Genomic DNA, 26,230 nt, shown 5'->3' with positions numbered 1-26,230 from the left:
CTGCAGTGTTTTGTCATCTTCATTTTTTTCTTACAGGGTGACACCTTGCTACGAAGTAGGGTGAACGGGTTGGGCCAACCTGTTTACGGCGCGAGGCTTCGTTGTCTTGTCCGCCGGTTAGCCTCCCGGGTAATTGCGTTATCTGTTGCGTGTTAGCTTCAGCTGGATGCTAGCCTCTTCTCTCTGGAGTTTGAGTCTGGGTACTGCGCCTACCCAGGCTAGGGGAGACTCTCTAGCTAAACACCGAGTCGCACCTTGACGTCCAAACTTCGCATACTATCTTACTGGCTCGAGCTGCAGCTGTTGCCAGAGTTAGATTCAGAGGATGTGCGCCTCACTAATCTCGCCAGAGTTAGCCAGTCTGTTCTCATGACCTCTCCCCACACCTAGTCTGTCACTGTCAGTTGAATTGGGCTCCTCACATCCATACCTTTTGGGGATTGTGAGTGGAATTTCTCCAATATATTCTGATATCCGTAGAATGTGGTGTTATACAGATTATCTCATCTATAAGACATATCTGTATTTCTGCTTCTGTCTAGACGGGGAGAATATCATCCATGCCATACTACTGCGATAAATGCAATGCTGGCTTGGCTTCGACTGATGCCCATTGCACCTGTATTATGTGCCTGGGCTTAGAGCCTGTTATTCAGTCTGTAGATTCCCCCTACTCTGGATGAGGCGGCTCAGTCAGCCTCTCTGAGGTGCAGCATTTCCTGTGTGTGTGTGTGTGTGTGTGTGTGTGTGTGTGTGTGTGTGTGTGTGTGTGTGTGTGTGTGTGTGTGTGTGTGTGTGTGTGTGTGTGTGTGCGCACATCGGTGTGTGTGTGTGTGGAAAAAGTGGTGCACTTACTAAATCAGAGCAATGAGGATACCTCCCATTTAATGATCTGTTTCAGGGAGCCAAACCCCTCCCCCTGGGTACTCTTGAGACACACACACTGAACCCTCCTCTGTTCTATGCTCCATGCCCCTCTACTTGAGACAGTATAGTCATGTCCCCATGACACGCAAACTGATGTGTGTGTGTGTGTGTTCCCCCTCCAGGCAGTGAGTATGATGATGAGGAGGTGGACTATGAGGAGTCAGACAGTGATGAGTCCTGGACCACAGAGAGTGCCATCAGCTCAGAGTCTATCCTCAGCTCCATGTGTATGAATGGAGGGGAGGAGAAACCCTTCGCCTGCCCTGTGCCTGGCTGCAAGAAGAGATACAAGGTGCAGTACACACACAGCCCCAGTTTATAGAACAGTCCCTAGCTCTGTTATTCTGCTACACACTAGTCCTCTATATATCAGTTCAGTATAGCCTATGATCTGTGTAGTGGAGGTTTTCACTTCAGGGTGTGAGGGGGAGTTTCCTCTAGCAATGTCAACGTTTGCAATGTTGTTCCTGGATGTTGCTTTTAGGGATTTTCACTAAGATAATGTAAGGGGCATTATTATTTTTCTAGGAGTGGGGCAGTCCCACTCCTTTATATTCTATTCTTTATTAGGTAGGACAGTAAAGGACTGAGGATAGGGGATGCTAGAATAGCAGTCGGTCGGATGCAAACCCACGCTCGCACAGGTAGCTGTGTTCTGGAGGCAGCCACTTAGACCGCTAGCCCACGCCAGGCCTGCTAATCTGTCTCTCCCCCTCATTCAGAATGTGAACGGTATTAAATACCATGCCAAGAACGGCCACCGGACACAGATCCGTGTGCGGAAGCCCTTCAAGTGCCGCTGTGGGAAGAGCTACAAGACGTCCCAGGGCCTGAGACACCACACCATCAACTTCCACCCGCCCGTCTCCGCCGACATCATCCGCAAGATGCAGGGCTAGAGAGCCCCCCCCAAACATTTCCCTATTCCTCACCAGCACTCCCAACCCAACCACCCCACACTTTTTCAATGTTAATATCCACCCCACCTTGACCAACCAACCAAAACATATCCCTATCCCTTCTGGCCCAACCTTAGGGGTGACAACCCAAACCCCTATCCCTTCTAGCCCAACCTTAGGGGTGACAACACAAACCCCTATCCCTTCTGGCCCAACCTTAGGGGTGACAACCCAAACCCCTATCCCTTCTAGCCCAACCTTAGGGGTGACAACCTAAACCCCTATCCCTTCTAGCCCAACCTTAGGGGTGACAACCCAAACCCCTATCCCTTCTAGCCCAACCTTAGGGGTGACAACCCAAACCCCTATCCCTTCTAGCCCAACCTTAGGGGTGACAACCTAAACCCCTATCACTTCTAGCCCAACCTTAGGGGTGACAACCCAAACCCCTATCCCTTCTGGCCCAACCTTAGGGGTGACAACCCAAACCCCTATCCCTTCTGGCCCAACCTTAGGGGTGACAACCCAAACCTCTATCCCTTCTAGCCCAACCTTAGGGGTGACAACCTAAACCCCTATCCCTTCTGGCCCAACCTTAGGGGTGACAACCCAAACCCCTATCCCTTCTGGCCCAACCTTAGGGGTGACAACCCAAACCCCTATCCCTTCTAGCCTAACCTTAGGGGTGACAACCCAAACCCCTATCCCTCCTAGCCCAACCTTAAGGGTGACAACCCAAACCCCTATCCCTTCTAGCCCAACCTTAGGGGTGACAACCCAAACCCCTATCCCTTCTGGCCCAACCTTAGGGGTGACAACCCAAACCCCTATCCCTTCTAGCCCAACCTTGAGGGTGACAACCCAAACCCCTATCCCTTCTAGCCCAACCTTAGGGGTGACAACCTAAACCCCTATCCCTTCTAGCCCAACCTTAGGGGTGACAACCCAAACCCCTATTCCTTCTGGCCCAACCTTAGGGGTGACAACCCAAACCCCTATCCCTTCTAGCCCAACCTTAGGGGTGACAACCCAAACCCCTATCCCTTCCTCCCACACACTAAAGGATCTAGTGCATGCTTTAACTTGTTTATGTCTTGTATTATGTTCTTTGGGTTTCACATGTTACTCTATCTCTTGTTATTTTAATAACATGCATCTTTATAGGCTTTTTTTGTTTGTACATTTGCACATTCTTACGCTTTCCCAACTATTTCCATGACTTTTTGTATTGACATACGGTGCTAACAAAACGAAAACAAAGAAAAGAAAAAGAAAGAAAAAACAAAACAGAAGAAGAAGAGAGGAGTAATGTAAAAGAGAAGGAAGGTGTGGAGTTGGATTATACAGTCTATATATAGATATATAAACAATAGATGTGTGTATATATACACATATAAGTATTCATCAGCATATATACTAAGTAGTTCCACTTTATTTTCAAGCTTTATTTTTTTATATTCTTTTTCAATATATTTTCCAGATTTTAGTTTCTTTTGATATTTCATCAATAAGTGTTTGTTTTTTTTCATTCCTCAACCCCGAGACAACCTGTCCTGTTGTCATAGGTCAAACTTTAAACAGCTAGGTGACCTCAGGTCTAGATATTCCCAGCAGCAAAAACAAAGAGACTATGGCTTTAATCCTAACTTCAGATCTGCGCCCCTAAATACATTTTGCACAGATTTCATGTTAGTGTTCAGCCCATATAGAGAAACAAAGAAACTATTGCATTTCTTCATTCCCTCTGTTCTAGGACTTCGCCCCAATGATTTCGGAATGGATTGTGCATCCTGTATTCCAAAGGTTATTCCAGACTGTAGTGTGAGCAGACCAGTTGAGGCATCATCCTGTATTCTAGGTTATTCCAGACTGTAGTGTGAGCAGACCAGTTGAGGCATCATCCTGTATTCTAGGTTATTCCAGACTGTAGTGTGAGCAGACCAGATGAGGCATCATCCTGTATTCTAGGTTATTCCTGACTATAGTGTGAGCAGACCAGATGAGGCATCATCCTGTATTCTAGGTTATTCCAGACTGTAGTGTGAGCAGACCAGATGAGGCATCATCCTGTATTCTAGGTTATTCCAGACTGTAGTGTGAGCAGACCAGATGAGGCATCATCCTGTATTCTAGGTTATTCCAGACTATAGTGTGAGCAGACCAGATGAAGCATCATCCTGTATTCTAGGTTATTCCAGACTATAGTGTAAGCAGACCAGTTGAGGCATCATGCTCTATTCTATTCCAGTTGCCAAGTATTGTTTCTGGTTACTTTTCCATGATCATTGCCAACAGCTCTCTACTGCCAAACATTTACATTACCATGTGCCTGAGGGGGGAGGGGGGAGAGAGACTGTCATACGGTTTCATCAAAGAGGTGCGCAAACGTGTCAAGAGAACACGGGTCTCATTGCGCCTCCAGTGTGTATGTGTGTGACTGTGTATGTATGTGTGTGAGTGTCGATGGTATGTTTTGTTTTTGTGCATGTGTTTGTCTTAAAGGGTGTATCTCCAGAGATTACACCTACAAACGTTGGTTGCCTTGCGTTGTAGACTACAGCATTCCAGTACAGTCTGTGTGAGTGTGTTGCTTCTTAGCCAAGTCTTTCTGCAGTATCTGAGCTTTTCAGCCTCTTGTGTTATTATTCCGCCTTCTCTGTTACAGTCCTCCATAGTGTTATAATATACAGCTGTCTCAAATGACACCCTATTTTTGTATACGGGGAATAGTGACATTTTAGATGAGTTCTGTGTTCTAAATGACACCCTATTCCATAAAGTGCACTACCTTTGGGCCCTGGTCAACAGTGGTGCACTGTATAGGGAATGCCATTTGGGATGCAGATAGTGTCATAACAAGGACCTTGCCCATAGCCTCCTGCTTTACAGAAGCAGTCTGATGTCCTGTCAAATTGTGTCAAGGTAAGCATGTTCTGGCCTATTTGTGATACCATGCCTTCAGAGTGGTGTAGTGTCAAAAAGTGGTGCCCGTTGGCAAAATGTTACCCCGTGCCAGGCCCGAAAACATTTCTAACCTGTTGTTCTGTGATAATGGTCTGAGGCTGATGGTACCCCAACACACACGCTTGACGGTTGCCATAACAACCCTAGGTGTGGCAAAGTGCACCTGTATTCACAAAGCGTCTCAGAGGAAGTGCCTCGCTAAAAACAGAAGCCTTCGAAACCATAATGAATACGAGCGGGCACCTGATTCTAGAACACCACTCCTACGTGAATACAGGCCCAGCATACAACACAGACAAAAATGTCAGTGAAAGAGGAAGGTAGCATTGTTTTTGATTGTGGCTGTACAGAATGCATTCCGGAGTCTCTGTGCCAGGTTTTCCTTACTTAGAAGCCTTGGCTCCAGCGCATTTTAGCAAGGGATCAGAGAGGGAGTTCGACAGTTCAGAATCTGTCAAACACTTGTAAACCTGTCCTCTCCCCGCAGAGATGCAGGTCACTATGGTTAGTTTAAATACACAGTTTAACAGGGAGTCTGACGGTATTACACAGCGGGGATGTGAGGAGTACAGTACAAGCGTGTGTGAGGGGGACTATTCCGATATACTGTGTACAGTGAATGTATTGTAATGTGTGTCAAGTGCATTTAAATTATATTTTCGTATGTTAAGTGGAGAACAATGTTTCCTATTTGTACGGAGGCAACAGAGGGTGTGAGGGAGGAGACCTGTGTACTATATCAAACTGTTTTTACATAAGCTGCTGCTTCATAAATGTGAACACTATTACATTAGAAAATAAAGAGAACGTTAGCCAGAACTGTCTGAATGGGGTTGGGGGGGTCTGACCCAGAAGATGGAAAGACAAAATGACAATTGTATCCATTTGACAAGCGTACTTTATTTTTAATGCTCACATACAAACCTACACCCACACACTTTCAAAGGGCCGCATTTGGACATGACAGACACACGTGTGCAACTTTTGAAGCCAAAAGTACAGCACTGTGGTCACATTGAAAGAACAGTAACATCTCAGACTGACAGTAGATGACAGGAATCAAGAGACGCGCGCAAAATAAACGTACTTTGACCCAAACAAAGGAGGTAAAGATGGCAATCGTTAGAATCTTAACACGGTGAAAGAGTCCATAGCCAAGAGTCCAGTAGTTTTCTATAGCGTTCATATTTCCAGTTACCTTCCCTCCAATCAACTGAAGCAGAATGGCCAGGAGAATATTAGCCTATCCAGTGAATGGAGACCAGGAAGTAAAACATCACTCTGTCATTACTAAAACATTGTCACAACAGCAATTGAAACATTTCTCCATAATAGTTCTACTTCTCATATATATATTTTTTTATTTCAGCAATAAGGCCCGAGGGGGTATATGGCCAATACACCACGACTAAGGGTCATTCTTTTTGCACGACGCAACGCGGAGTGCCTGGACACAGCCCTTGGTATATTGGCCATACATCACAATCCCCTGAAGTGCCTTATTGCTATTATAAACTGGTTATGAACGTAATTAGAGCAGTAAAAATAGTTGTTTTGCCATACCTGTGGTATACGGTCTAATATAGCACAGCTATCAGGGCTTGAACCACCCAGTTACACACACACACACACTATACATTCAGAATAATAAAGTATTTTTAGTGCAGTCAAATTCAAACAATAGTGCTAATTATTTTTTTAACCGTCTGACATCTTTTGCTGACAAGAGTTTGACTCATACTGTACATTACATTGGGCTGGAGGTGCTTGAAGACCACATATCTCCTCCCAAGATCCTAACCCCCCCCCCTCTCCACGGTAGAAGTTTCCCCAACCCACAGATGCAGGATCAGATAAACCAAATCCTAACCTTAACCATTAGAGGGAAAACGCAAAACTGACCATTAGTGTCTAGGAGCAACTTGATCCTACTCTCCCTCCCATCCCTGGATGTCACCTGATCCTACTCTCCCTCCCATCCCTGGATGTCATCTGATCCTACTCTCCCTCTCATCCCTGGATGTCACCTGATCCTACTCTCCCTCCCATCCCTGGATGTCACCTGATCCTACTCTCCCTCCCATCCCTGGATGTCACCTGATCCTACTCTCCCTCCCATCCCTGGATGTCACCTGATCCTACTCTCCCTCCCATCCCTGGATGTCACCTGATCCTACTCTCCCTCCCATCCCTGGATGTCACCTGATCCTACTCTCCCTCCCATCCCTGGATGTCACCTGATCCTACTCCCTCCCATCCCTGGATGTCACCTGATCCTACTCTCCCTCCCATCCCTGGATGTCACCTGATCCTACTCTCCCTCCCATCCCTGGATGTCACCTGATCCTACTCTCCCTCCCATCCCTGGATGTTACCTGATCCTACTCTCCCTCCCATCCCTGGATGTCACCTGATCCTACTCTCCCTCCCATCCCTGGATGTCACCTGATCCTACTCTCCCTCCCATCCCTGGATGTCACCTGTTTCTACATGTGACTGGGAACAGAAACAGAAAATGAAGTCTTGTAAAGTAGCTACTATTGACAGGCTGATTAACGCAGATGAATCCTACAGATACTAAACACATGCAGTGATGATATCATCAACATGGGACAAAACCAAAGAGCTCCAAGGCTCCGAAACCTCACGCAAAACATATTTCTTTTGTAATTTCCCTAAACTGACAAACTCCCCCTTATACAAAGTTATACACACACTCCTTGATGTTTTTGAAAGGTAGCATGTTCTCGTGGAAGTGTGTGAGGCCAGGGCTGGAGTTAATTTAATTTCAATTTACAACATAAAGTGCAATTTACCCCCATTGATTTTTCTCATCTTGATTTGGAATCTCCCTTCTTGGTCCGAGTTAAATTTGAATGAAATCATCTCGACCCCCATTTGAGTAAATGTTCCTTTATTCTTCTTTACATCCCTTAATCCAAACCTTCCCTTTCACACACACCCCCATCTGCCCTGCTACTCCATGTTGGCGAAGTTTAGCACATGGCCGTCAAAGTGTGTGAGCACGTGCTTCTGGAAGAGCTGCTGATGGCAGTGGAGGGGGAACTGCTCAGAGCACACGGGACACACCTTCCAGTGGCTCTCCACGTGCTGCTCAAAGCTACGCTGCTCAAAATGGGGCGGGAAGATCACCTCGCACAACGGACAGCGCTTGTGGACCTCACCACTGAGTGGAGGGAGAAAGACCATATAAACGAGGGGAGAGAGAAGGAGCAGAAGGGGGAGAGAAGGAGCAGAGAGGGGGGGAGAAAGAGTGTTGGGTTAGCTGGGATAGTATTTTGTGTATTGTCTGTGTGGAGGGTCATGTGTGTGTGTTACCTGGGGTCGAAACAGAAGCTGCCCCTGTTGGCGGTAAGTCTGCTGCTGGCCTGATGATTACAGGCAGGCTGCTCCCCATCACCAACCTACAGTATAGAGACACACACCTCACTGACGGCTCTCTCCTCAGTTTAATAGTGTGTTAATAGAGCTAGAGGATGTGTGATGTCCTCCCAATAAGGGAACAGAACAAGTCAGCCCTATACATTGATCTAACACAGTTTTGCGTTTCCCTCCCTAATGTTTGAGGTGAGGATGTGTGTGTGTGTGTGTGTGTGTGTGAACTCACGTTGCGTGGCTCCTCGGGGGAGTGTTCCAGTCCGTCGGGGGGGCTCATGCTTCGTGAGGAGGAGGGCTGGATGCAGACCACCTCTCTCTCCCAGTCTGCACCTGCACACGGGGTCGGGGAGGTGGCCGGAGGGGCGCACGCACCAGGGGCCTCTGGAGGGGGGCGGAGCATCTGCTCCGGGGACAGGGCGCCGTCTGCCCCGTCTGGACAAAACACAACAACACAGGAAACAGGAAGTGTTTAAGAGTGTGTGTGCAGAAGATGGTCTCCATCTCTCCAAGAGAGACAGACAGGGCTGAAATGGAGAAGAGAGGGAGACCAAGAGAGACAGACAGGGCTGAAATGGAGAAGAGAGGGAGACCAAGAGAGACAGACAGGGCTGAAATGGAGGAGAGAAGAGTGGGAGACCAAGAGAGACAGACAGGGCTGAAATGGAGAGAGAGAGAAGAGGGAGACCAAGAGACAGACAGGGCTGAAATGGAGGAGAGAGAGAAGAGAGGGAGACCAAGAGACAGACAGGGCTGAAATGGAGGAGAGATGGCAACCAAGAGACACAGACAGGGCTGAAATGGAAGAGAGAGGGAGAGATGGAGACCAAGAGACTGACAGGGCTGAAATGGAGGTGAGAGAAGAGAGGGAGACCAAGAGAGACAGACAGGGCTGAAATGGAGAGAGAGAGAAGAGAGGGAGACCAAGAGAGACAGACAGGGCTGAAATGGAGGCGAGAGGGAGACCAAGAGAGACAGACAGGGCTGAAATGGAGAGAGAGAAGAGAGGGAGACCAAGAGACAGACAGGGCTGAAATGGAGAGAGAGAAGAGAGGGAGACCAAGAGACAGACAGGGCTGAAATGGAGGAGAGAGAAGAGAGGGAGACCAAGAGAGACAGACAGGGCTGAAATGGAGGAGAGAGAGAAGAGAGGGAGACCAAGAGACAGACAGGGCTGAAATGGGGCAGAGGGAGAGAGATGGCAACCAAGAGAGACAGACAGGGCTGAAATGGAAGAGAGAGGGAGAGATGGAGACAAAGAGACAGACAGGGCTGAAATGGGGGAGAGAGGGAGAGATGGCAACCAAGAGAGACCGACAGGGATGAACTGGAAGAGAGGGAGAGATGGGTAGCCTGGGAGCGATAGAAAAGAAGCTGGGAAATAGAAACACAGTGTAGATAATACTAGATAGAGACAGTATTGAGAGATGGAGACCAAGAGAGACAGGCTCCCAGGCTGCCCATGTCTAAGACAGAATCAGACGGATAGAACAGAAGCTGGGACATAGAAACACAGTGTAGACAATGCTAGATAGAGACAGTACTGAGAGATTACAGCCAGAGACAGACGGATCAGACACACTACATTGCCAAAAGTATGTTGACACCCAACATTTCATTCAAAAATCATGGGCATTAATATGGAGTTGCTGCTATAACAGCCTCCACTCTTCTGGGAAGGCTTTTCACCAGATGTTGGAACATTGCTGCTGGGACTTGCTTCCATTTAGCCACAAGACCATTAGTGAGGTCGGGCACTTATATTGGGTGATTAGGCCTGGATCGCAGTCGGCGTTCCAATTCATCCCAAAGGTGTTCGATGGGGACGAGGTCAGGGCTCTGTGCAGGCCAGTCAAGTTCTTCCACACCGATCTCGACAAACCATTTCTGTATGGACCTCGTTTTGTGCACGGGGCATTGTCATGCTGAAACAGGAAAGGGCCTTCCCCAAACTGTTGCCACAAAGTTGGAAGCACAGAATCGTCCATAATGTTGCATGCTGTAGCGTTAAGATTTCCCTCCACTGGAACTAAAAATCCCCAGACCATTATTCCTCCTCCACCAAACTTTACAGTTGGCACTATGCATTGGGGCAGGTAGCATGGGCTCCATCAAACCCAGAGTTGTCTGTCAGACGGTGAAGTGTGATTCATCACTCCAGAGAACGCATTTCCACTGCTCCAGAGTCCAATGGCAGTGAGCTTTACGCCGACGCTTGGCATTGTGATCTTACATGGAACTCAAACCGGCTAAAATACATTTATTGTGTCCCCCTACACCAAACGCGATCACGACACACAGGTTAAAATATCAAAACAAACTCTGAACCAATGACATTAATTTGGGGACAGGTCGAAAAGCATTAAACATTTATGGCAATTTAGCTAGTTAGCTTGCACTTGCTAGCTAATTTGTCCTATTTAGCTAGCTTGCTGTTGCTGGCTAATTTGCCCTGGGATATAAACATTAGGTTGTTATTTTACCTGAAATGCACAAGGTCCTCTACTCCGACAATTAATCCACACATAAAACGGTCACCCGAATCGTTTCTAGTCATCTCTCCTCCTTCCAGGCTTTTTCTTCTTTGAACTTATATGGTGATTGGCATCTAAACTTTCATAGTATTACTACGACGACCAGCAAAACAGTTAGTCTTTCAATCACCCACGTGGGTATAACCAATGAGGAGATGGCACGTGGGTACCTGCTTCTATAAACCAATGAGGAGATGGGAGAGACTGGACTTGCAGCGCGATCTGCATCAGAAATAGAAAGGACTTCTATTTTAGCCGTTGGCAACGCAGACGCTCGTTGACGTGTGCGAGCAGTGTGGGTACAATAATTGAATAACATAGATTTCTAAATTTATTTTGCACCTCTCGCGCACGCAACGCGAGCGGTGTAGTCAGGGTATTAGGCTTGTGTGCGGCTGCTCGGCCATAGAAACCCATTTCATGAAGCTCCCGACGAACAGCTCTTGTGCTGCCGTTGCTTCCAGAGGCAGTTTGGAACTCGGTAGTGAGTGTTGCAACCGAGGACAGAGGATTTTTACACGCTACGCACTTCAGCACTCGGCGGTCCCGTTCTGTGAGCTTGTGTGACCTATCACTTCGCGGCTGAGCCGTTGTTGCTGCTAAACATTTCCACTTCACAATAACAGCACTTACAGTTGACCAGGGCAGCTCTAGCAGGACAGAAATTTGACAAACTGACTTGTTGGAAAGGTGGCATCCTATGACGGCGCCACATTGAAAGTCACTGAGCTCTTCAGTAAAGGCCATTCTACTGCCAATGTTTGTCTATGGCGATTGCATGGCGGTGTGCTCGATTTTATACACATGTCAGCAATGGGTGTGGCTGAAATAGCCGAATCCACTAATTTGTCCACATACTTTTTACATGTAGTGTAGCTGGGTGTGGGGGGTGGGTCTCACCTCGAGTGTTGTCGGTGGAGTAGGGGTTCCCGTACTGCAGCTCTGCAGGTCTCTGGGGTACCAGGGGGGGTGGGGAGGGGTCTTGGGGGTAGGGAAGTGGGTAGCGCAGCAACACAGGCTGTTTGACCTCTGACCCCTGACCATCAGCCTCCTGCTCCCTCTGTCGGCCCTGACACTGCTGCAGCTCCTGGCATGGGGAGAAGATGGCCAAGTGAAGACGACTTAAAACAAAATAAATTAGCACCGAATAAAACAAAGAAAACCAGGTAATCAGACGGTGCTTGTCTTTTCAATCATTTAGGGTTTGTTTGTTTGATTGGTGGATTAAATGTATTGGATAATTAAAAGCAGTATGCTGCTCCTGCCGGAGACAACATTGACATAAAAAATGATTGAGGATAAAAACACAAAGTCTGAAGGCTTATTTCTATTGAGGTCCAGCAACAAAACCAATGTCAAGGGGCGTGGTTTCATCTTGACATTACCCGACTAACAGTTAGAGGCCTTAACTGAAACAATAACAAAGGGTCACCTCAACTCTGTTTTGGTAAAAAGCTGAGGGATGGGCCTGGAGAAATGGTACCACTCTCAAATTCATAGACAGAGCTATGGATGCAAGGACTGACCATCCATATCGAAATGATAGTCTTAACATTGTTTTCAGGCTATACATTGTTTGTTTACGTTTACATTGTTAACAAACATTGGAGTAAAACAAGCCTTATGTTGGGTTTTGATGGGGTTCGACAGTTGAACTAAACTCATGAGACATTTAGAAGTTATATTCTTCAAGAATCAATGAGTATATATCATGAATTAAGTCCAGGATGGATGTAGCAACTAAGGACTAAGGACTCTAGCTTTAACCCATTACAGTCTTAGCCCTAAGCTTTATGGAATTGTTTTAAAGAAGGTCATGACTCATACCAAGGATAATTTTGCTATTTCATTTTGAATTTTAATATCCCTTTAAGTATCAAAAAAAGATATACAAATTTGGCCTTTGCTATTAGCCCATACAAACCCATTGAATAACAGATTCACTACATGGAACAACAACTAGTCCCCCCACAAAAATCAAAAGGACGTTTATTCTGAAGTGTCTGTCCTATATCTGAGAGATATAAGAAAGATCAGGAAACATTAAATATTTTACTGTATTTAACCCCTTATTTTTGGCACTAAACATTCTCCATATATACAGTACCAGTAACAGTTTGGACACAGCTACTCATCCAAGGGTTTGGAATGAGTTGGACCGCAGAGTGAAGGAAAAGCAGCCAACAAGTGCTCATCATATGTGGGAACTCCTTCAAGACTGTTGGAAAAGCATTCCAGGTGAAGCTGGTGTGTGCAAAGCAGTCATCAAGGCAAAGAGTGGCTACTTTGAAGAATCTCAAATCTCAAATATATTTTGATTAACAATTGTTTGGTTACATGATTCCATATGTGTTATTTCATAGTTTTGATGTCTTCACTATTATTCTACAATGTAGAAAATAGTAAAAATTATGAAAAACCCTGGAATGAGTAGGTGTGTCCAAACCTGACTGGTACTGTACTTCCATTCATTTTTTCAACTGGTACCGGGGGACCTTCAGAGGAGTCTTGTGAGACCTGTGGGCCTCCTAGAGCAAAACATGTACGTGTTCGTGAGAGTCTCACCTTTCCACAGAGGGGTCATATTATTGTGTGGCCCAAACTGTTGGGACGCTAAAGACAGAAGATGGCAGATCGTCTGTACCGACTTCAGACGAGTCCCAATATACTTGTGGGGGCCATAGAGCAAAACGAAGCATGCCGTCGTGAGTCTCATCTTTCCATAGAGAGGTCATAATAGTTTGTGGCAAACCGTTCAGACAATTTTGTGAAAATACCTATTTTCTTTCTCCTCCCCCCTCTTTCTTCCTCCCCCTCTCTTGATAAACTAGATAGCCCTGCACTAATGAAGTTAACATTTAAACGAGGCTAACCACGGGGTGAAACAAACACAGAGGATGACATTTGCACCATTTAATGGTTAGTGTATCATGGCAGTACAGTATCATTAGTTGGAATCTAGAAATTGGGGGAGAGGGAGGAAGCTATATAAATAGTAGTAGGTTGGTAAATTCAGTGCTTTGGTAGGCTTATTATGGGGCGGCAGGTAGCCTAGTGGTTAGAGCGTTGCGCCAGTAACCGAAAGGCTGCTGGATCGAATCCCTGAGCTGACAAGGTCAAAATCTGTCGTTCTGCCCCTTAAGGAGATGTGTATCTAAAGTTCCATGCATAACACTTGTATTTTCATCAACATTTATAATGAGTATTTCTGTAAATTGATGTGGCTCTCTGCAAAATCACCGGATGTTTTGGAAGCAAAACATTACTGAACGTAACGCGCCAATGTAAACTGAGATTTTTGGATATAAATATGAACTTTATCGAACAAAACATACATGTATTGTGTAACATGAAGTCCTATGAGTGTCATCTGATGAAGATCATCAAAGGTTAGTGATTCATTTTATCTCTATTTATGCTTTTTGTGACTCCTCTCTTTGGCTGGAAAAATGGCTGTGTTTTTCTGTGGCTATGTACTGACCTAACATAATCGTTTGGTGTGCTTTCGTCGTAAAGCCTTTTTGAAAATCTGACACATTGGCTGGATTCACAACAAGTGTAGCTTTAATTTGGTGTATTGCATGTGTGATTTCATGAAAGTTACATTTTTATAGTAATTTATTTGAATTTGGCGCTCTGCATTTCCACGCAAGCGTCCCACATATCCCAGAGAGGTTAACAGGGCAGTTGTTCCCCGGTAGGCCGTCATTGTAAATAATAATTTGTTCTTCACTGACTTGCCAAGTTAAATAAAGGTTAAATGTAAAAAAATATATATTATAGATTATATAAATATAATATAAACTCTTGCAGGCTTCTGTAGTAGCTCTATGAAAGCACTTAATAAAAACTGTTATAACTGGTGAATGTTCATAGTACCTCCTTGAGTTGGTTCTTCTCTCTGAGGGCCTGAGCCAGACTCTCCTTCAGCTCTGTCACCTCCATGGCCCTCTCTACCATCTGGATCTACACAGAGGAAACATTAGACAAAACACTAGACAAAACATTGTACGCATTGGCCACAAGGGAAAGAGAACTTACAGATGTAGCCTTTAATAAGTCATCATGTATATACCATCCCAGACATAACCTACTCTAGTGCACTGGGGTGAATGTAAATCAAACACGTGTAGATATATATCTCTCTCAGAAATTACTCTCACCCCTTGACTTTGTTTTACATTTTGTTGTGTTATTAAAATGGGATTAAAATGGATTTGTCAATAAGCTACACAAAATACTCTGTAATGTCAAAGTAGAAGAAAAAGTCTAACATTTTGTAAAAATGTATGGAAAATAAAACACTAATATATCTTCATTAAGTATTCAACCCCCTGAGTCAATACATGTTAGAATCACCTTAGGCAGTTATTAAAGCTGTGAGTCTTTCTGGGTAAATCTCTAAGAGCTTTCCACACCTGGATTGTACAATATTTGTACATTATTCTTTTTTTAAACCTTCAAGCTCTGTCAAGTTGGTTGTTGATCATTTCTAAACGGCCATTTTCAAGTCTTGCCACAGATGTTCAAGACAATTTAAGTCAAAGATGTAACTAGGCCACTCAGGAACATACAATGTCATCTTGGTAAGCAACTCCAGTGTATATTTAGCCTTGTGTTTTAGGTTATTGTACTGCTGAAAGGTGAATTTGTCTCCCAGCGTCTTGTCTTCTAGGATTTTGCTTTAATGCCTTATTGCAAACAGGATGCATGTTTTGGAACATTTCTATTCTGTACTGGCTTCCTGTTTTTCATCTGTCTTATAGGTTAGCCATTAACTCTAACTGTTTTAAAGTCACCATTGGCCTCATTGTGAAATCCCTGAGCGGTTTCCTTCCTCTCCGTCAACTGTTAAGAAGGAGACCCGTATCTTTCTAGTGACTGGGTGTATTGATACACCATCCAAAGTGTAATTAATAACACTTTAGGTGCCCTTCTTTGCAAGGCATCGGAAAACCTCCCTGGTCTTTGTGGTTGAATCTGTGTTTGAAATTCACTGCTCGACCGAGGGACCTTATAGATAATTGTATGTGTAGAATACAGAGATGAGGTAGTCCATGCAACTTACTATGTGACTTGTTAAGCACATTTTTACTCCTGAACTTATTTAGTCTTGCCATAACAAAGGGGTTGAATACTTATTGACTGAAGACATTTAAGCTTTCCATTTTTTATGAATTATGGGATATTGTGTGTCGGCCATTGACACAAAATCAAAATTTCATCCATTTTAAATTCCGTCTGTAACACAAATTTTTTGGGAGAAAGCCAAGGGGTGTGAATACTTTCTGAAGGCACTGTGTGCACATTGTTAAGTTACAGCCTTATACTACCTCAATCTCCACACAATAGCCCATAATGACAAAGCAAAAACAGGTTTTTAGAAATGTTTTGTATTCAGACCCTTTGCTCTGAGACCCAAAATTGAGCTCAGGTGCATCCCGAGTGGCGCAGCGGTCTAAGGCACTGCATCTTAGTGCAAGAGGCACTGCATCTCACTACAGTACCTGGTTCGAATCAAGGCTGTATCACATCTGGCCATGATTGGGAGTCCCATAGGGCGGCGAACAATTGGTCCAGCATCGTCCAGGTTTGGCCGGTGTGGGCCGTCATTGTAAATAAGAATTTGTTTTTAACTGACTTGATTAGTTAAACAAAAGATAAATACATTTTTTTTTTTTTTAAATCCTGTTTCCATTGAGCATCCTTGAGATGTTTCTACAACTTGATTGTAGTCCACCTGTGGTAAATTCAATTATTTGGACATGATTTGGAAAGGCACACACCTGTCTATGTTAGGTCCAACAGTTGACAGTGAGTGCATTTCAGATCAAAAACTAAGCCATGAGGTCGAAGGAATTGTCCATAGAGCTCCGAGACAGGATTGTGTTGAGCCACAGATCTGGGGAAGGGTACCAAAACATTTCAGCAGCATTGAAGGTCCCCAAGAACACAGTGGCCTCCATCATTCTTAAATGGAAGAAGTTTGGAACCACCAAGACTCTTCCTAGAGCTGGCCGAACTGAGCAATCGGGGGAGAAGGGCCTTGGTCAGGGAGGTGACCAAGAACCCGATGGTAACTCTGACAGAGCTCCAGAGTTCCTAAGTAAAGATGGGAGAACCTTGCAGAAGGACAACCATCTCTGCAGAACTCCACCAATCAGGCCTTAATGGTAGAGTGGCCAGACTGAAGCCACTCCTCAGTAAAAGGTACATGACAGCCCGCCTGGAGTTTACCTAAAGACTCTCAGACCATGAGAAACAAGATTCTCTGGTCTGATGAAACCAAGATTGAATTGGAATGCCAAGCGTCACGTCTGGAAGAACCCTGGCACCATCCCTACAGTGAAGCACGGTGGTGGCAGCATCATGCTGTGGGGATGCTTTTCAGCGGAAGGTACTGGGAGACTAGTCAGGATCAAGGGAAAGATGAACGGAGCAAAGTACAGAAAGATCCTTGATGAAAACCTGCTCCAGAGCGCTCAGGACCTCAGACTGGGGTGAAGGTTCACCTTTCAACAGGACAACGACCCTAACCACACAGCCAAGACAATGCAGGAGTGGCTTCGGGACAAGTCTTTGAATGTCCTTGAAACCTGAAAATAGTTGTACAGCAACTCCCCATCCAACCTGACAGAGCTTGAGAGGATCTGCACAGAAGAATGGGAGAAACTCCCCAAAAATATGTGTGCCAAGCTTGTAGCGTCATACCCAAGAAGACGCAATGTAATCGCTGCCAAAGGTGCTTCAACAAAGTGCTGAGTAAAGGGTCTCAATACTTACAGTATGTAAATGTTATATTTCAGTAAAAACATATTTTTTTACATTTTCAAGACTTTAAAAAAAATCTGTTTTTGCTTTGTCATTATGGGGTATTGTGTGTAGATTAATGAGGACACCTCTTCACATGACTGGATTCTGCTATTTCAGCAACACCCGTGGTGACAGGTGTATATAATCGAGCACACAGCCATGCGATCTCCATAGACAAACATTAGCAGTAGAATGGCCTTACTGAAGAGCTCAGTGACTTTCAACGTGGCTCCGTCATCAGATGCCACCTTTCCAACAGGTCAGTTTGTCAAATTTCTGCCCTGCTAGAGTTTCCCCGGTCAACTGTAAGTGCTGTTATAGTGAAGTGGAAAGTCTAGGAGCAACAAAACGGCTCAGCCGCAAAGTGGTAGGCCACACAAGCTCACAGAACAGGACCGCCGAGTCCTGAAGCGCATAAAAATCGCCTGTCCTCGGTTGTAACACTCACTATAGAGTTCCAAACTGCCTCTGGAAGCAACGTCAGCACAAGAACTGTTAGTTGGGAGCTTCATGAAATGAGTTTCCATGGCTGAGCTGCCGCACACAAGCCTAAGTTCACCATGCTCAATACCAAGCTTCGGCTGGAGAGGTGTAAAGCTCGCCACCATTGGACTCTGGAGCAGTGGAAATGCGTTCTATGGAGTGATGAATCACGCGTCGCCATCACTCCAGAGACTGGGGCAGCTCTAGCAATTCTATGCTTTCAAATTTGTGGAAACTGTTTGGGGAAGGCCCTTTCCTGTTTCAGCATGACAATGCCCTGTGCACAAAGCGAGGTCCATACAGAAATGGTTTGTCGAGATCGGTGTGGAAGAACTTGACTGGCGTGCACAGAGCCCAGACCAAAACACCATCGAACACCTTTGGGATGAATTGGAATGTTGACTGCGAGCCGGGCCTCACTAATGCTCTTGTGGTTGAATGGAAGCAAGTCCCTGCAGCAATGTTCCAACATCTAGTGGAAAGCCTTCCCAGAAGAGTGTAGGCTGTTATGACAAATCCATATTAATGCCCATGATTTTGGAATGACATTATTGACGAGCAGGTCTCCCTCTCAATTCTCTCCCTTGCTCTATGCCTCGTTTTTATTATCTCCTTCCTTCCCCTCGTTTTCCTTCTATCCTCCCTTCACCTCTTATGCATCTCCTCTACTCCTCTTCACTGTGTGTGTGTCTCTCTCTCCGCACCATTAGGGCTAGGGTTACTAACTGTGTCTGTGTATTTACCTCTCTCCGGACCATTAGGGCTAGGGTTACTAACTGTGTCTGTGTATTTACCTCTCTCCGGACCATTAGGCCTAGGGTTACTAACTGTGTCTGTGTATTTACCTCTCTCCGCACCATTAGGGCTAGGGTTACTAACTGTGTCTGTGTATTTACCTCTCTCCGCACCATTAGGGCTAGGGTTACTAACTGTGTCTGTGTATTTACCTCTCTCCGCACCATTAGGGCTAGGGTTACTAACTGTGTCTGTGTATTTACCTCTCTCCGGACCATTAGGGCCAGGGTTACTAACTGTGTCTGTGTATTTACCTCTCTCCGCACCATTAGGGCTAGGGTTACTAACTGTGTCTGTGTATTTACCTCTCTCCGGACCATTAGGGCTAGGGTTACTAACTGTGTCTGTGTATTTACCTCTCTCCGGACCATTAGGGCTAGGGTTACTAACTGTGTCTGTGTATTTATCTCTCTCCGGACCATTAGGGCTAGGGTTACTAACTGTGTCTGTGTATTTACCTCTCTCTGGACCATTAGTGCTAGGGTTACTAACTGTGTATTTATCTCTCTCCGGACCATTAGGGCTAGGGTTACTAACTGTGTATTTACCTCTCTCCGGACCATTAGGGCTAGGGTTACTAACTGTGTCTGTGTATTTGCCTCTCTCCGGACCATTAGGGCTAGGGTTACTAACTGTGTCTGTGTATTTACCTCTCTCTGGACCATTAGTGCTAGGGTTACTAACTGTGTATTTACCTCTCTCCGGACCATTAGGGCTAGGGTTACTAACTGTGTATTTACCTCTCTCCGGACCATCAGGGCTAGGGTTACTAACTGTGTCTGTGTATTCACCTCTCTCCGGACCATTAGGGCTAGGGTTACTAACTGTGTCTGTGTATTTACCTCTCTCCGGACCATTAGGGCTAGGGTTACTAACTGTGTCTGTGTCTTTACCTCTCTCCGGACCATTAGAGCTAGGGTTACTAACTGTGTATTTACCTCTCTCCGGACCATTAGGGCTAGGGTTACTAACTGTGTCTGTGTATTTGCCTCTCTCCGGACCATTAGGGCTAGGGTTACTAACTGTGTCTGTGTATTTACCTCTCTCTGGACCATTAGAGCTAGGGTTACTAACTGTGTCTGTGTATTTACCTCTCTCCGGACCATTAGAGCTAGGGTTACTAACTGTGTCTGTGTATTTACCTCTCTCCGGACCATTAGAGCTAGGGTTACTAACTGTGTATTTACCTCTCTCCGGACCATTAGAGCTAGGGTTACTAACTGTGTATTTACCTCTCCGGACCATCAGGGCTAGGGTTACTAACTGTGTCTGTGTATTTACCTCTCTCCGGACGATTAGGGCTAGGGTTACTAACTGTGTCTGTGTCTTTACCTCTCTCCGGACCATTAGGGCTAGGGTTACTAACTGTGTATTTACCTCTCTCCGGACCATTAGAGCTAGGGTTACTAACTGTGTATTTACCTCTCTCCGGACCATTAGGGCTAGGGTTACTAACTGTGTCTGTGTATTTACCTCTCTCCGGACCATTAGAGCTAGGGTTACTAACTGTGTATTTACCTCTCTCCGGACCATTAGGGCTAGGGTTACTAACTGTGTCTGTGTATTTACCTCTCCGGACCATTAGAGCTAGGGTTACTAACTGTGTATTTACCTCTCTCCGGACCATCAGGGCTAGGGTTACTAACTGTGTATTTACCTCTCTCCGGACCATCAGGGCTAGGGTTACTAACTGTGTCTGTGTATTTACCTCTCCGGACCATCAGGGCTAGGGTTACTAACTGTGTATTTACCTCTCTCCGGACCATCAGGGCTAGGGTTACTAACTGTGTCTGTGTATTTACCTCTCTCCGGACCATCAGGGCTAGGGTTACTAACTGTGTCTGTGTATTTACCTCTCTCTGGACCATTAGGGCTAGGGTTACTAACTGTGTCTGTGTCTTTACCTCTCTCCGGACCATTAGAGCTAGGGTTACTAACTGTGTCTTTACCTCTCTCCGGACCATTAGAGCTAGGGTTACTAACTGTGTATTTACCTCTCTCCGGACCATTAGAGCTAGGGTTACTAACTGTGTATTTACCTCTCTCCGGACCATCAGGGCTAGGGTTACTAACTGTGTCTGTGTATTTACCTCTCTCCGGACCATTAGAGCTAGGGTTACTAACTGTGTATTTACCTCTCTCCGGACCATTAGAGCTAGGGTTACTAACTGTGTATTTACCTCTCTCCGGACCATCAGGGCTAGGGTTACTAACTGTGTATTTACCTCTCTCCGGACCATCAGGGCTAGGGTTACTAACTGTGTATTTACCTCTCTCCGGACCATCAGGGCTAGGGTTACTAACTGTGTATTTACCTCTCTCCGGACCATTAGAGCTAGGGTTACTAACTGTGTATTTACCTCTCTCCGGACCATTAGAGCTAGGGTTACTAACTGTGTCTTTACCTCTCTCCGGACCATTAGAGCTAGGGTTACTAACTGTGTCTTTACCTCTCTCCGGACCATTAGAGCTAGGGTTACTAACTGTGTATTTACCTCTCTCCGGACCATCAGGGCTAGGGTTACTAACTGTGTATTTACCTCTCTCCGGACCATCAGGGCTAGGGTTACTAACTGTGTCTGTGTATTTACCTCTCTCCGGACCATTAGAGCTAGGGTTACTAACTGTGTATTTACCTCTCTCCGGACCATTAGGGCTAGGGTTACTAACTGTGTATTTACCTCTCTCCGGACCATTAGAGCTAGGGTTACTAACTGTGTATTTACCTCTCTCCGGACCATTAGAGCTAGGGTTACTAACTGTGTATTTACCTCTCTCCGGACCATTAGAGCTAGGGTTACTAACTGTGTATTTACCTCTCTCCGGACCATTAGGGATAGGGTTACTAACTGTGTATTTACCTCTCTCCGGACCATCAGGGCTAGGGTTACTAACTGTGTATTTACCTCTCTCTGGACCATTAGGGCTAGGGTTACTAACTGTGTCTGTGTATTTATCTCTCTCTGGACCATCAGGGCTAGGGTTACTAACTGTGTATTTACCTCTCTCCGGACCATCAGGGCTAGGGTTACTAACTGTGTATTTACCTCTCTCCAGACCATTAGAGCTAGGGTTACTAACTGTGTATTTACCTCTCTCCGGACCATCAGGGCTAGGGTTACTAACTGTGTCTGTGTATTTACCTCTCTCCGGACCATTAGAGCTAGGGTTACTAACTGTGTATTTACCTCTCTCCAGACCATTAGAGCTAGGGTTACTAACTGTGTATTTACCTCTCTCCGGACCATTAGAGCTAGGGTTACTAACTGTGTATTTACCTCTCTCCGGACCATCAGGGCTAGGGTTACTAACTGTGTCTGTGTATTTACCTCTCTCCGGACCATTAGAGCTAGGGTTACTAACTGTGTATTTACCTCTCTCCAGACCATTAGGGCTAGGGTTACTAACTGTGTATTTACCTCTCTCCGGACCATTAGGGATAGGGTTACTAACTGTGTATTTACCTCTCTCCAGACCATTAGGGCTAGGGTTACTAACTGTGTATTTACCTCTCTCCGGACCATTAGGGATAGGGTTACTAACTGTGTATTTACCTCTCTCCAGACCATTAGGGCTAGGGTTACTAACTGTGTATTTACTTCTCTCTGGACCATTAGGGCTAGGGTTACTAACTGTGTCTGTGTATTTACCTCTCTCCGGACCATTAGGGCTAGGGTTACTAACTGTGTATTTACCTCTCTCTGGACCATCAGGGCTAGGGTTACTAACTGTGTATTTACCTCTCTCCAGACCATTAGGGCTAGGGTTACTAACTGTGTCTGTGTATTTACCTCTCTCCGGACCATTAGAGCTAGGGTTACTAACTGTGTATTTACCTCTCTCTGGACCATTAGGGCTAGGGTTACTAACTGTGTCTGTGTATTTACCTCTCTCTGGACCATCAGGGCTAGGGTTACTAACTGTGTATTTACCTCTCTCCGGACCATTAGGGATAGGGTTACTAACTGTGTATTTACCTCTCTCCGGACCATTAGGGCTAGGGTTACTAACTGTGTCTGTGTATTTACCTCTCTCTGGACCATCAGGGATAGGGTTACTAACTGTGTATTTACCTCTCTCCGGACCATCAGGGCTAGGGTTACTAACTGTGTATTTACCTCTCTCCGGACCATTAGAGCTAGGGTTACTAACTGTGTCTTTACCTCTCTCCAGACCATTAGAGCTAGGGTTACTAACTGTGTATTTACCTCTCTCCAGACCATTAGAGCTAGGGTTACTAACTGTGTATTTACCTCTCTCCAGACCATTAGAGCTAGGGTTACTAACTGTGTCTGTGTCTTTACCTCTCTCCAGACCATTAGGGATAGGGTTACTAACTGTGTATTTACCTCTCTCCAGACCATTAGAGCTAGGGTTACTAACTGTGTCTGTGTCTTTACCTCTCTCCAGACCATTAGGGATAGGGTTACTAACTGTGTATTTACCTCTCTCCAGACCATTAGAGCTAGGGTTACTAACTGTGTATTTACCTCTCTCCGGACCATTAGAGCTAGGGTTACTAACTGTGTATTTACCTCTCTCCAGACCATTAGAGCTAGGGTTACTAACTGTGTATTTACCTCTCTCCAGACCATTAGAGCTAGGGTTACTAACTGTGTCTGTGTCTTTACCTCTCTCCAGACCATTAGGGCTAGGGTTACTAACTGTGTATTTACCTCTCTCCAGACCATTAGAGCTAGGGTTACTAACTGTGTATTTACCTCTCTCCAGACCATTAGAGCTAGGGTTACTAACTGTGTATTTACCTCTCTCCGGACCATCAGGGCTAGGGTTACTAACTGTGTCTGTGTATTTACCTCTCTCTGGACCATTAGGGATAGGGTTACTAACTGTGTCTGTGTATTTACCTCTCTCCGGACCATTAGGGCTAGGGTTACTAACTGTGTCTGTGTATTTACCTCTCTCTGGAGACTATCAAAGGAAAGAGCCTACTATTTACTGCACAGATGAGCATACACTCACTCACAGAACTCAAACACACACACACACACGCCTAACTGACTCTGAGAGAAGTACACACTTACTCATGAGAAACACACACTTGCTTGCGCACAGACACACACACACAGACACACAGACACAGACACACACTGAGCCAGTCCAGAGGAACATGGGGACCAGAAGAGGAACAATATAGACTGAGCTGACCTCACAGGGCTGACATAGACACAACCTTATCAGCCTGGCAGAGAGACTGGGTGTGTTTGTGTGTGTGTACAACTATTGTTCTTAAATGTTCTTAAACACCGTGTGTGTGTGTGTGTGAGAATAGTGTGTGTGTATGCATTGATGACTTACCCTGAATCGCTCCTCCTCATTGGCCAGTCTCTGCTTAAGCGTCTCGTTGATAGCACACTGCTCCGCCCACTTCTCCTCCATCCTCGCCAGCTCCAACTCCACCGAACGAGTCTGTTCTTTCTCTACCTCCTCCACACTCTTCCCCTCATCCTCCACACTCCTCTGATCCACCTCTTCAGCACTCTTCCTCTCATTCTCCACCTCCACCCAACTCTCCATCTTCATGCTCATGCTCTCCTCTCCTCCACTCCTGTCCTCCTTCCTCTCCTCTCCTCCACTCCTGTCCTCCTTCCTCTCCTCTCCTCCACTCCTGTCCTCCTTCCTCTCCTCTTCCACACTCCCATCTACTTTCCCTTCCTCCTCTCCACTCACTTCTCTTTCCATCTCTTCCCCATTCTGCCCCTTCCACTCTTTCTCCCCAGCTCTCATGGTCTCCATGCCGGAGAATGTGTTGGTGTGTGCGTTGGTGTGTGCGTCGGTCTGTGCGTAAGTGTGTGTGTGTTCCCTGTTTTTGTCATGCCGGTTAGGGACTACCGGCCTCTCACTGTCTCCTCTCAGCACAGTTGCAGACAGATTGCCTGTAAACATATACACGTTAGAGGATTTAGTATTAAAGAGATAAGAGAGTGAGTGAGTGAGTGAGTGAGTGAGTGAGTGAGTGAGTGAGTGAGTGAGTGAGTGAGTGAGTGTGTGTGTGTGTGTGTGTGTGTGTGTGTGTGTGTGTGTGTGTGTGTTTATGTGTGTATACCTGCTGTAGGTGACTCTGGACTGGGTGTCAGTGGCTCCTGTGTCGTCTCAGTGGCAGCGTTTCTCTTTGACTCCTACAAACATGAGAAAACAAGTTGAATCAATCTGTGGACATCAGACTCAACTAGGCTGCACCCTATTCCTCACCATGTGGTCAGCTGCATGATTAGCTTCTGTGTTCATACGTGTTCAAAATTGAGAGTTCCGGCAAAACCGTAGTCTCCACCAAAAAGCCCCATCTGGACTACCGCAACTCTCTGTGTTCAACCTTCCCATGTCACCCCGCTCCTCCTCACACTCCACTGGCTTCCGGTTGAAGCTCGCATCCACTACAAGACTATGGTGTTCACCTACAGAGCAGCAAGAGGAACTGCCCCTCCCTACCTTCAGGCTCTGCTCAAACCCTACACCCCAACCCGAGCACTCCATTCTGTCACCTCTGGTCTCTTGGTCTCCGCCCAGTCCAAGCTCTTCTATGTCCTGGCACCCCAATGGTGGAATCAGCTTCCCCCTGAAGCTAGGACAGCAGATCCCTGCCCATCTTCTGAAAACATCTGAAACCCTCCCACTTCAAAGAGTACATTAAATAATCCCACAGCACCACCTCGAGAAAATAAAAGCCTTTTGTGAACGAACACTCCCACTTGACTTTATACCCTTACTAGCTCTGACTTTATTGTGGGAAAATGTACATACTATGACTGTGATATGTGGTTGTCCCATCTAGTTATCTGAATATAAATGCACTAACTGTAAGTCGCTCTGGATAAGAGCATCTGCTAAATTACTCAAATGTAAAAAAGAATCAAATGTACCACAAGATGGCGCTGTGACGATGTGGTGTAGTACAGTATTGCAGACAGACAGACACTCACCCCCTGGGCCTCGCTGATCTTGGCCACCTGTCTGCGGAGCCGCTGACACTCCCTGTACTTCTCCTTGTAGTGCTCAGCGGCCATGTGGAGACGCAGCTTCAGCTCCTCCACTTCTCTCTGTAGCTCAGCCTCCGCCTCAGACACCACACACCCCCCCTCACTGGAGGTCCCCACACCCTGGGGGAGGGAGAGTTAGGGGGGAGGGGGGAGCAGACAGAGGGAGGTGGGGGAGGGCGAGTGGGGAGAGGGTGGAGCAGACAGAGGGAGGTGGGGGAGGGAGTTAGGGGGGGTAGAGGGGGAGGGTGGAGCAGACAGAGGGAGGTGGGGGAGGGAGAGTTAGGGGGTAGAGGGGGAGGGTGGAGCAGACAGAGGGAGGTGGGGGAGGGAGAGTTAGGGGGTAGAGGGGGAGGGTGGAGCAGACAGAGGGATGTGGGGGAGGGAGAGTTAGGGGGTAGAGAGGGAGGGTGGAGCAGACAGA

At 46.1% G+C, this 26,230-nt stretch overlaps 2 protein-coding genes across 6 annotated transcripts in view; one reads left to right on the top strand and one right to left on the bottom strand.

The window, feature by feature from the left end:
- LOC139559222 (juxtaposed with another zinc finger protein 1) overlaps nt 1-5,609 on the top strand; it is a 42,184-nt gene extending 36,575 nt beyond the window's left edge. Inside the window, exons 4-5 of the mRNA XM_071375015.1 lie at nt 1,050-1,219; nt 1,650-5,609. Coding sequence (XP_071231116.1) covers nt 1,050-1,219; nt 1,650-1,826 — 347 coding nt within the window. The 3' untranslated portion in view covers nt 1,827-5,609. The remainder of the gene's footprint in view (nt 1-1,049; nt 1,220-1,649) is intronic.
- A 61-nt stretch (nt 5,610-5,670) lies between these two features.
- LOC139559220 (tax1-binding protein 1 homolog A-like) overlaps nt 5,671-26,230 on the bottom strand; it is a 51,373-nt gene continuing 30,813 nt past the window's right edge. For 4 of the 5 annotated variants that reach the window (XM_071375010.1, XM_071375009.1, XM_071375012.1 and 1 more), the window contains exons 10-17: nt 25,753-25,929; nt 24,879-24,951; nt 24,131-24,708; nt 14,600-14,686; nt 11,621-11,807; nt 8,419-8,621; nt 8,130-8,215; nt 5,671-7,977 (exon numbers count right to left, since the gene is read on the bottom strand). In XM_071375010.1, the coding sequence (XP_071231111.1) occupies nt 7,767-7,977; nt 8,130-8,215; nt 8,419-8,621; nt 11,621-11,807; nt 14,600-14,686; nt 24,131-24,708; nt 24,879-24,951; nt 25,753-25,929 (1,602 nt within the window). In that variant the 3' untranslated portion in view covers nt 5,671-7,766. The remainder of the gene's footprint in view (nt 7,978-8,129; nt 8,216-8,418; nt 8,622-11,620; nt 11,808-14,599; nt 14,687-24,130; nt 24,709-24,878; nt 24,952-25,752; nt 25,930-26,230) is intronic. The other variant, XM_071375014.1, reaches the window with a different exon arrangement.

Source organism: Salvelinus alpinus, chromosome 29 (genome assembly GCF_045679555.1).
Source record: "Salvelinus alpinus chromosome 29, SLU_Salpinus.1, whole genome shotgun sequence".
Taxonomy (NCBI): Eukaryota; Metazoa; Chordata; class Actinopteri; order Salmoniformes; family Salmonidae; genus Salvelinus; species Salvelinus alpinus.
The sequence above is the reverse complement of the archived record's forward strand: the minus strand, read 5'-3'. Positions and strand labels throughout refer to the sequence as shown.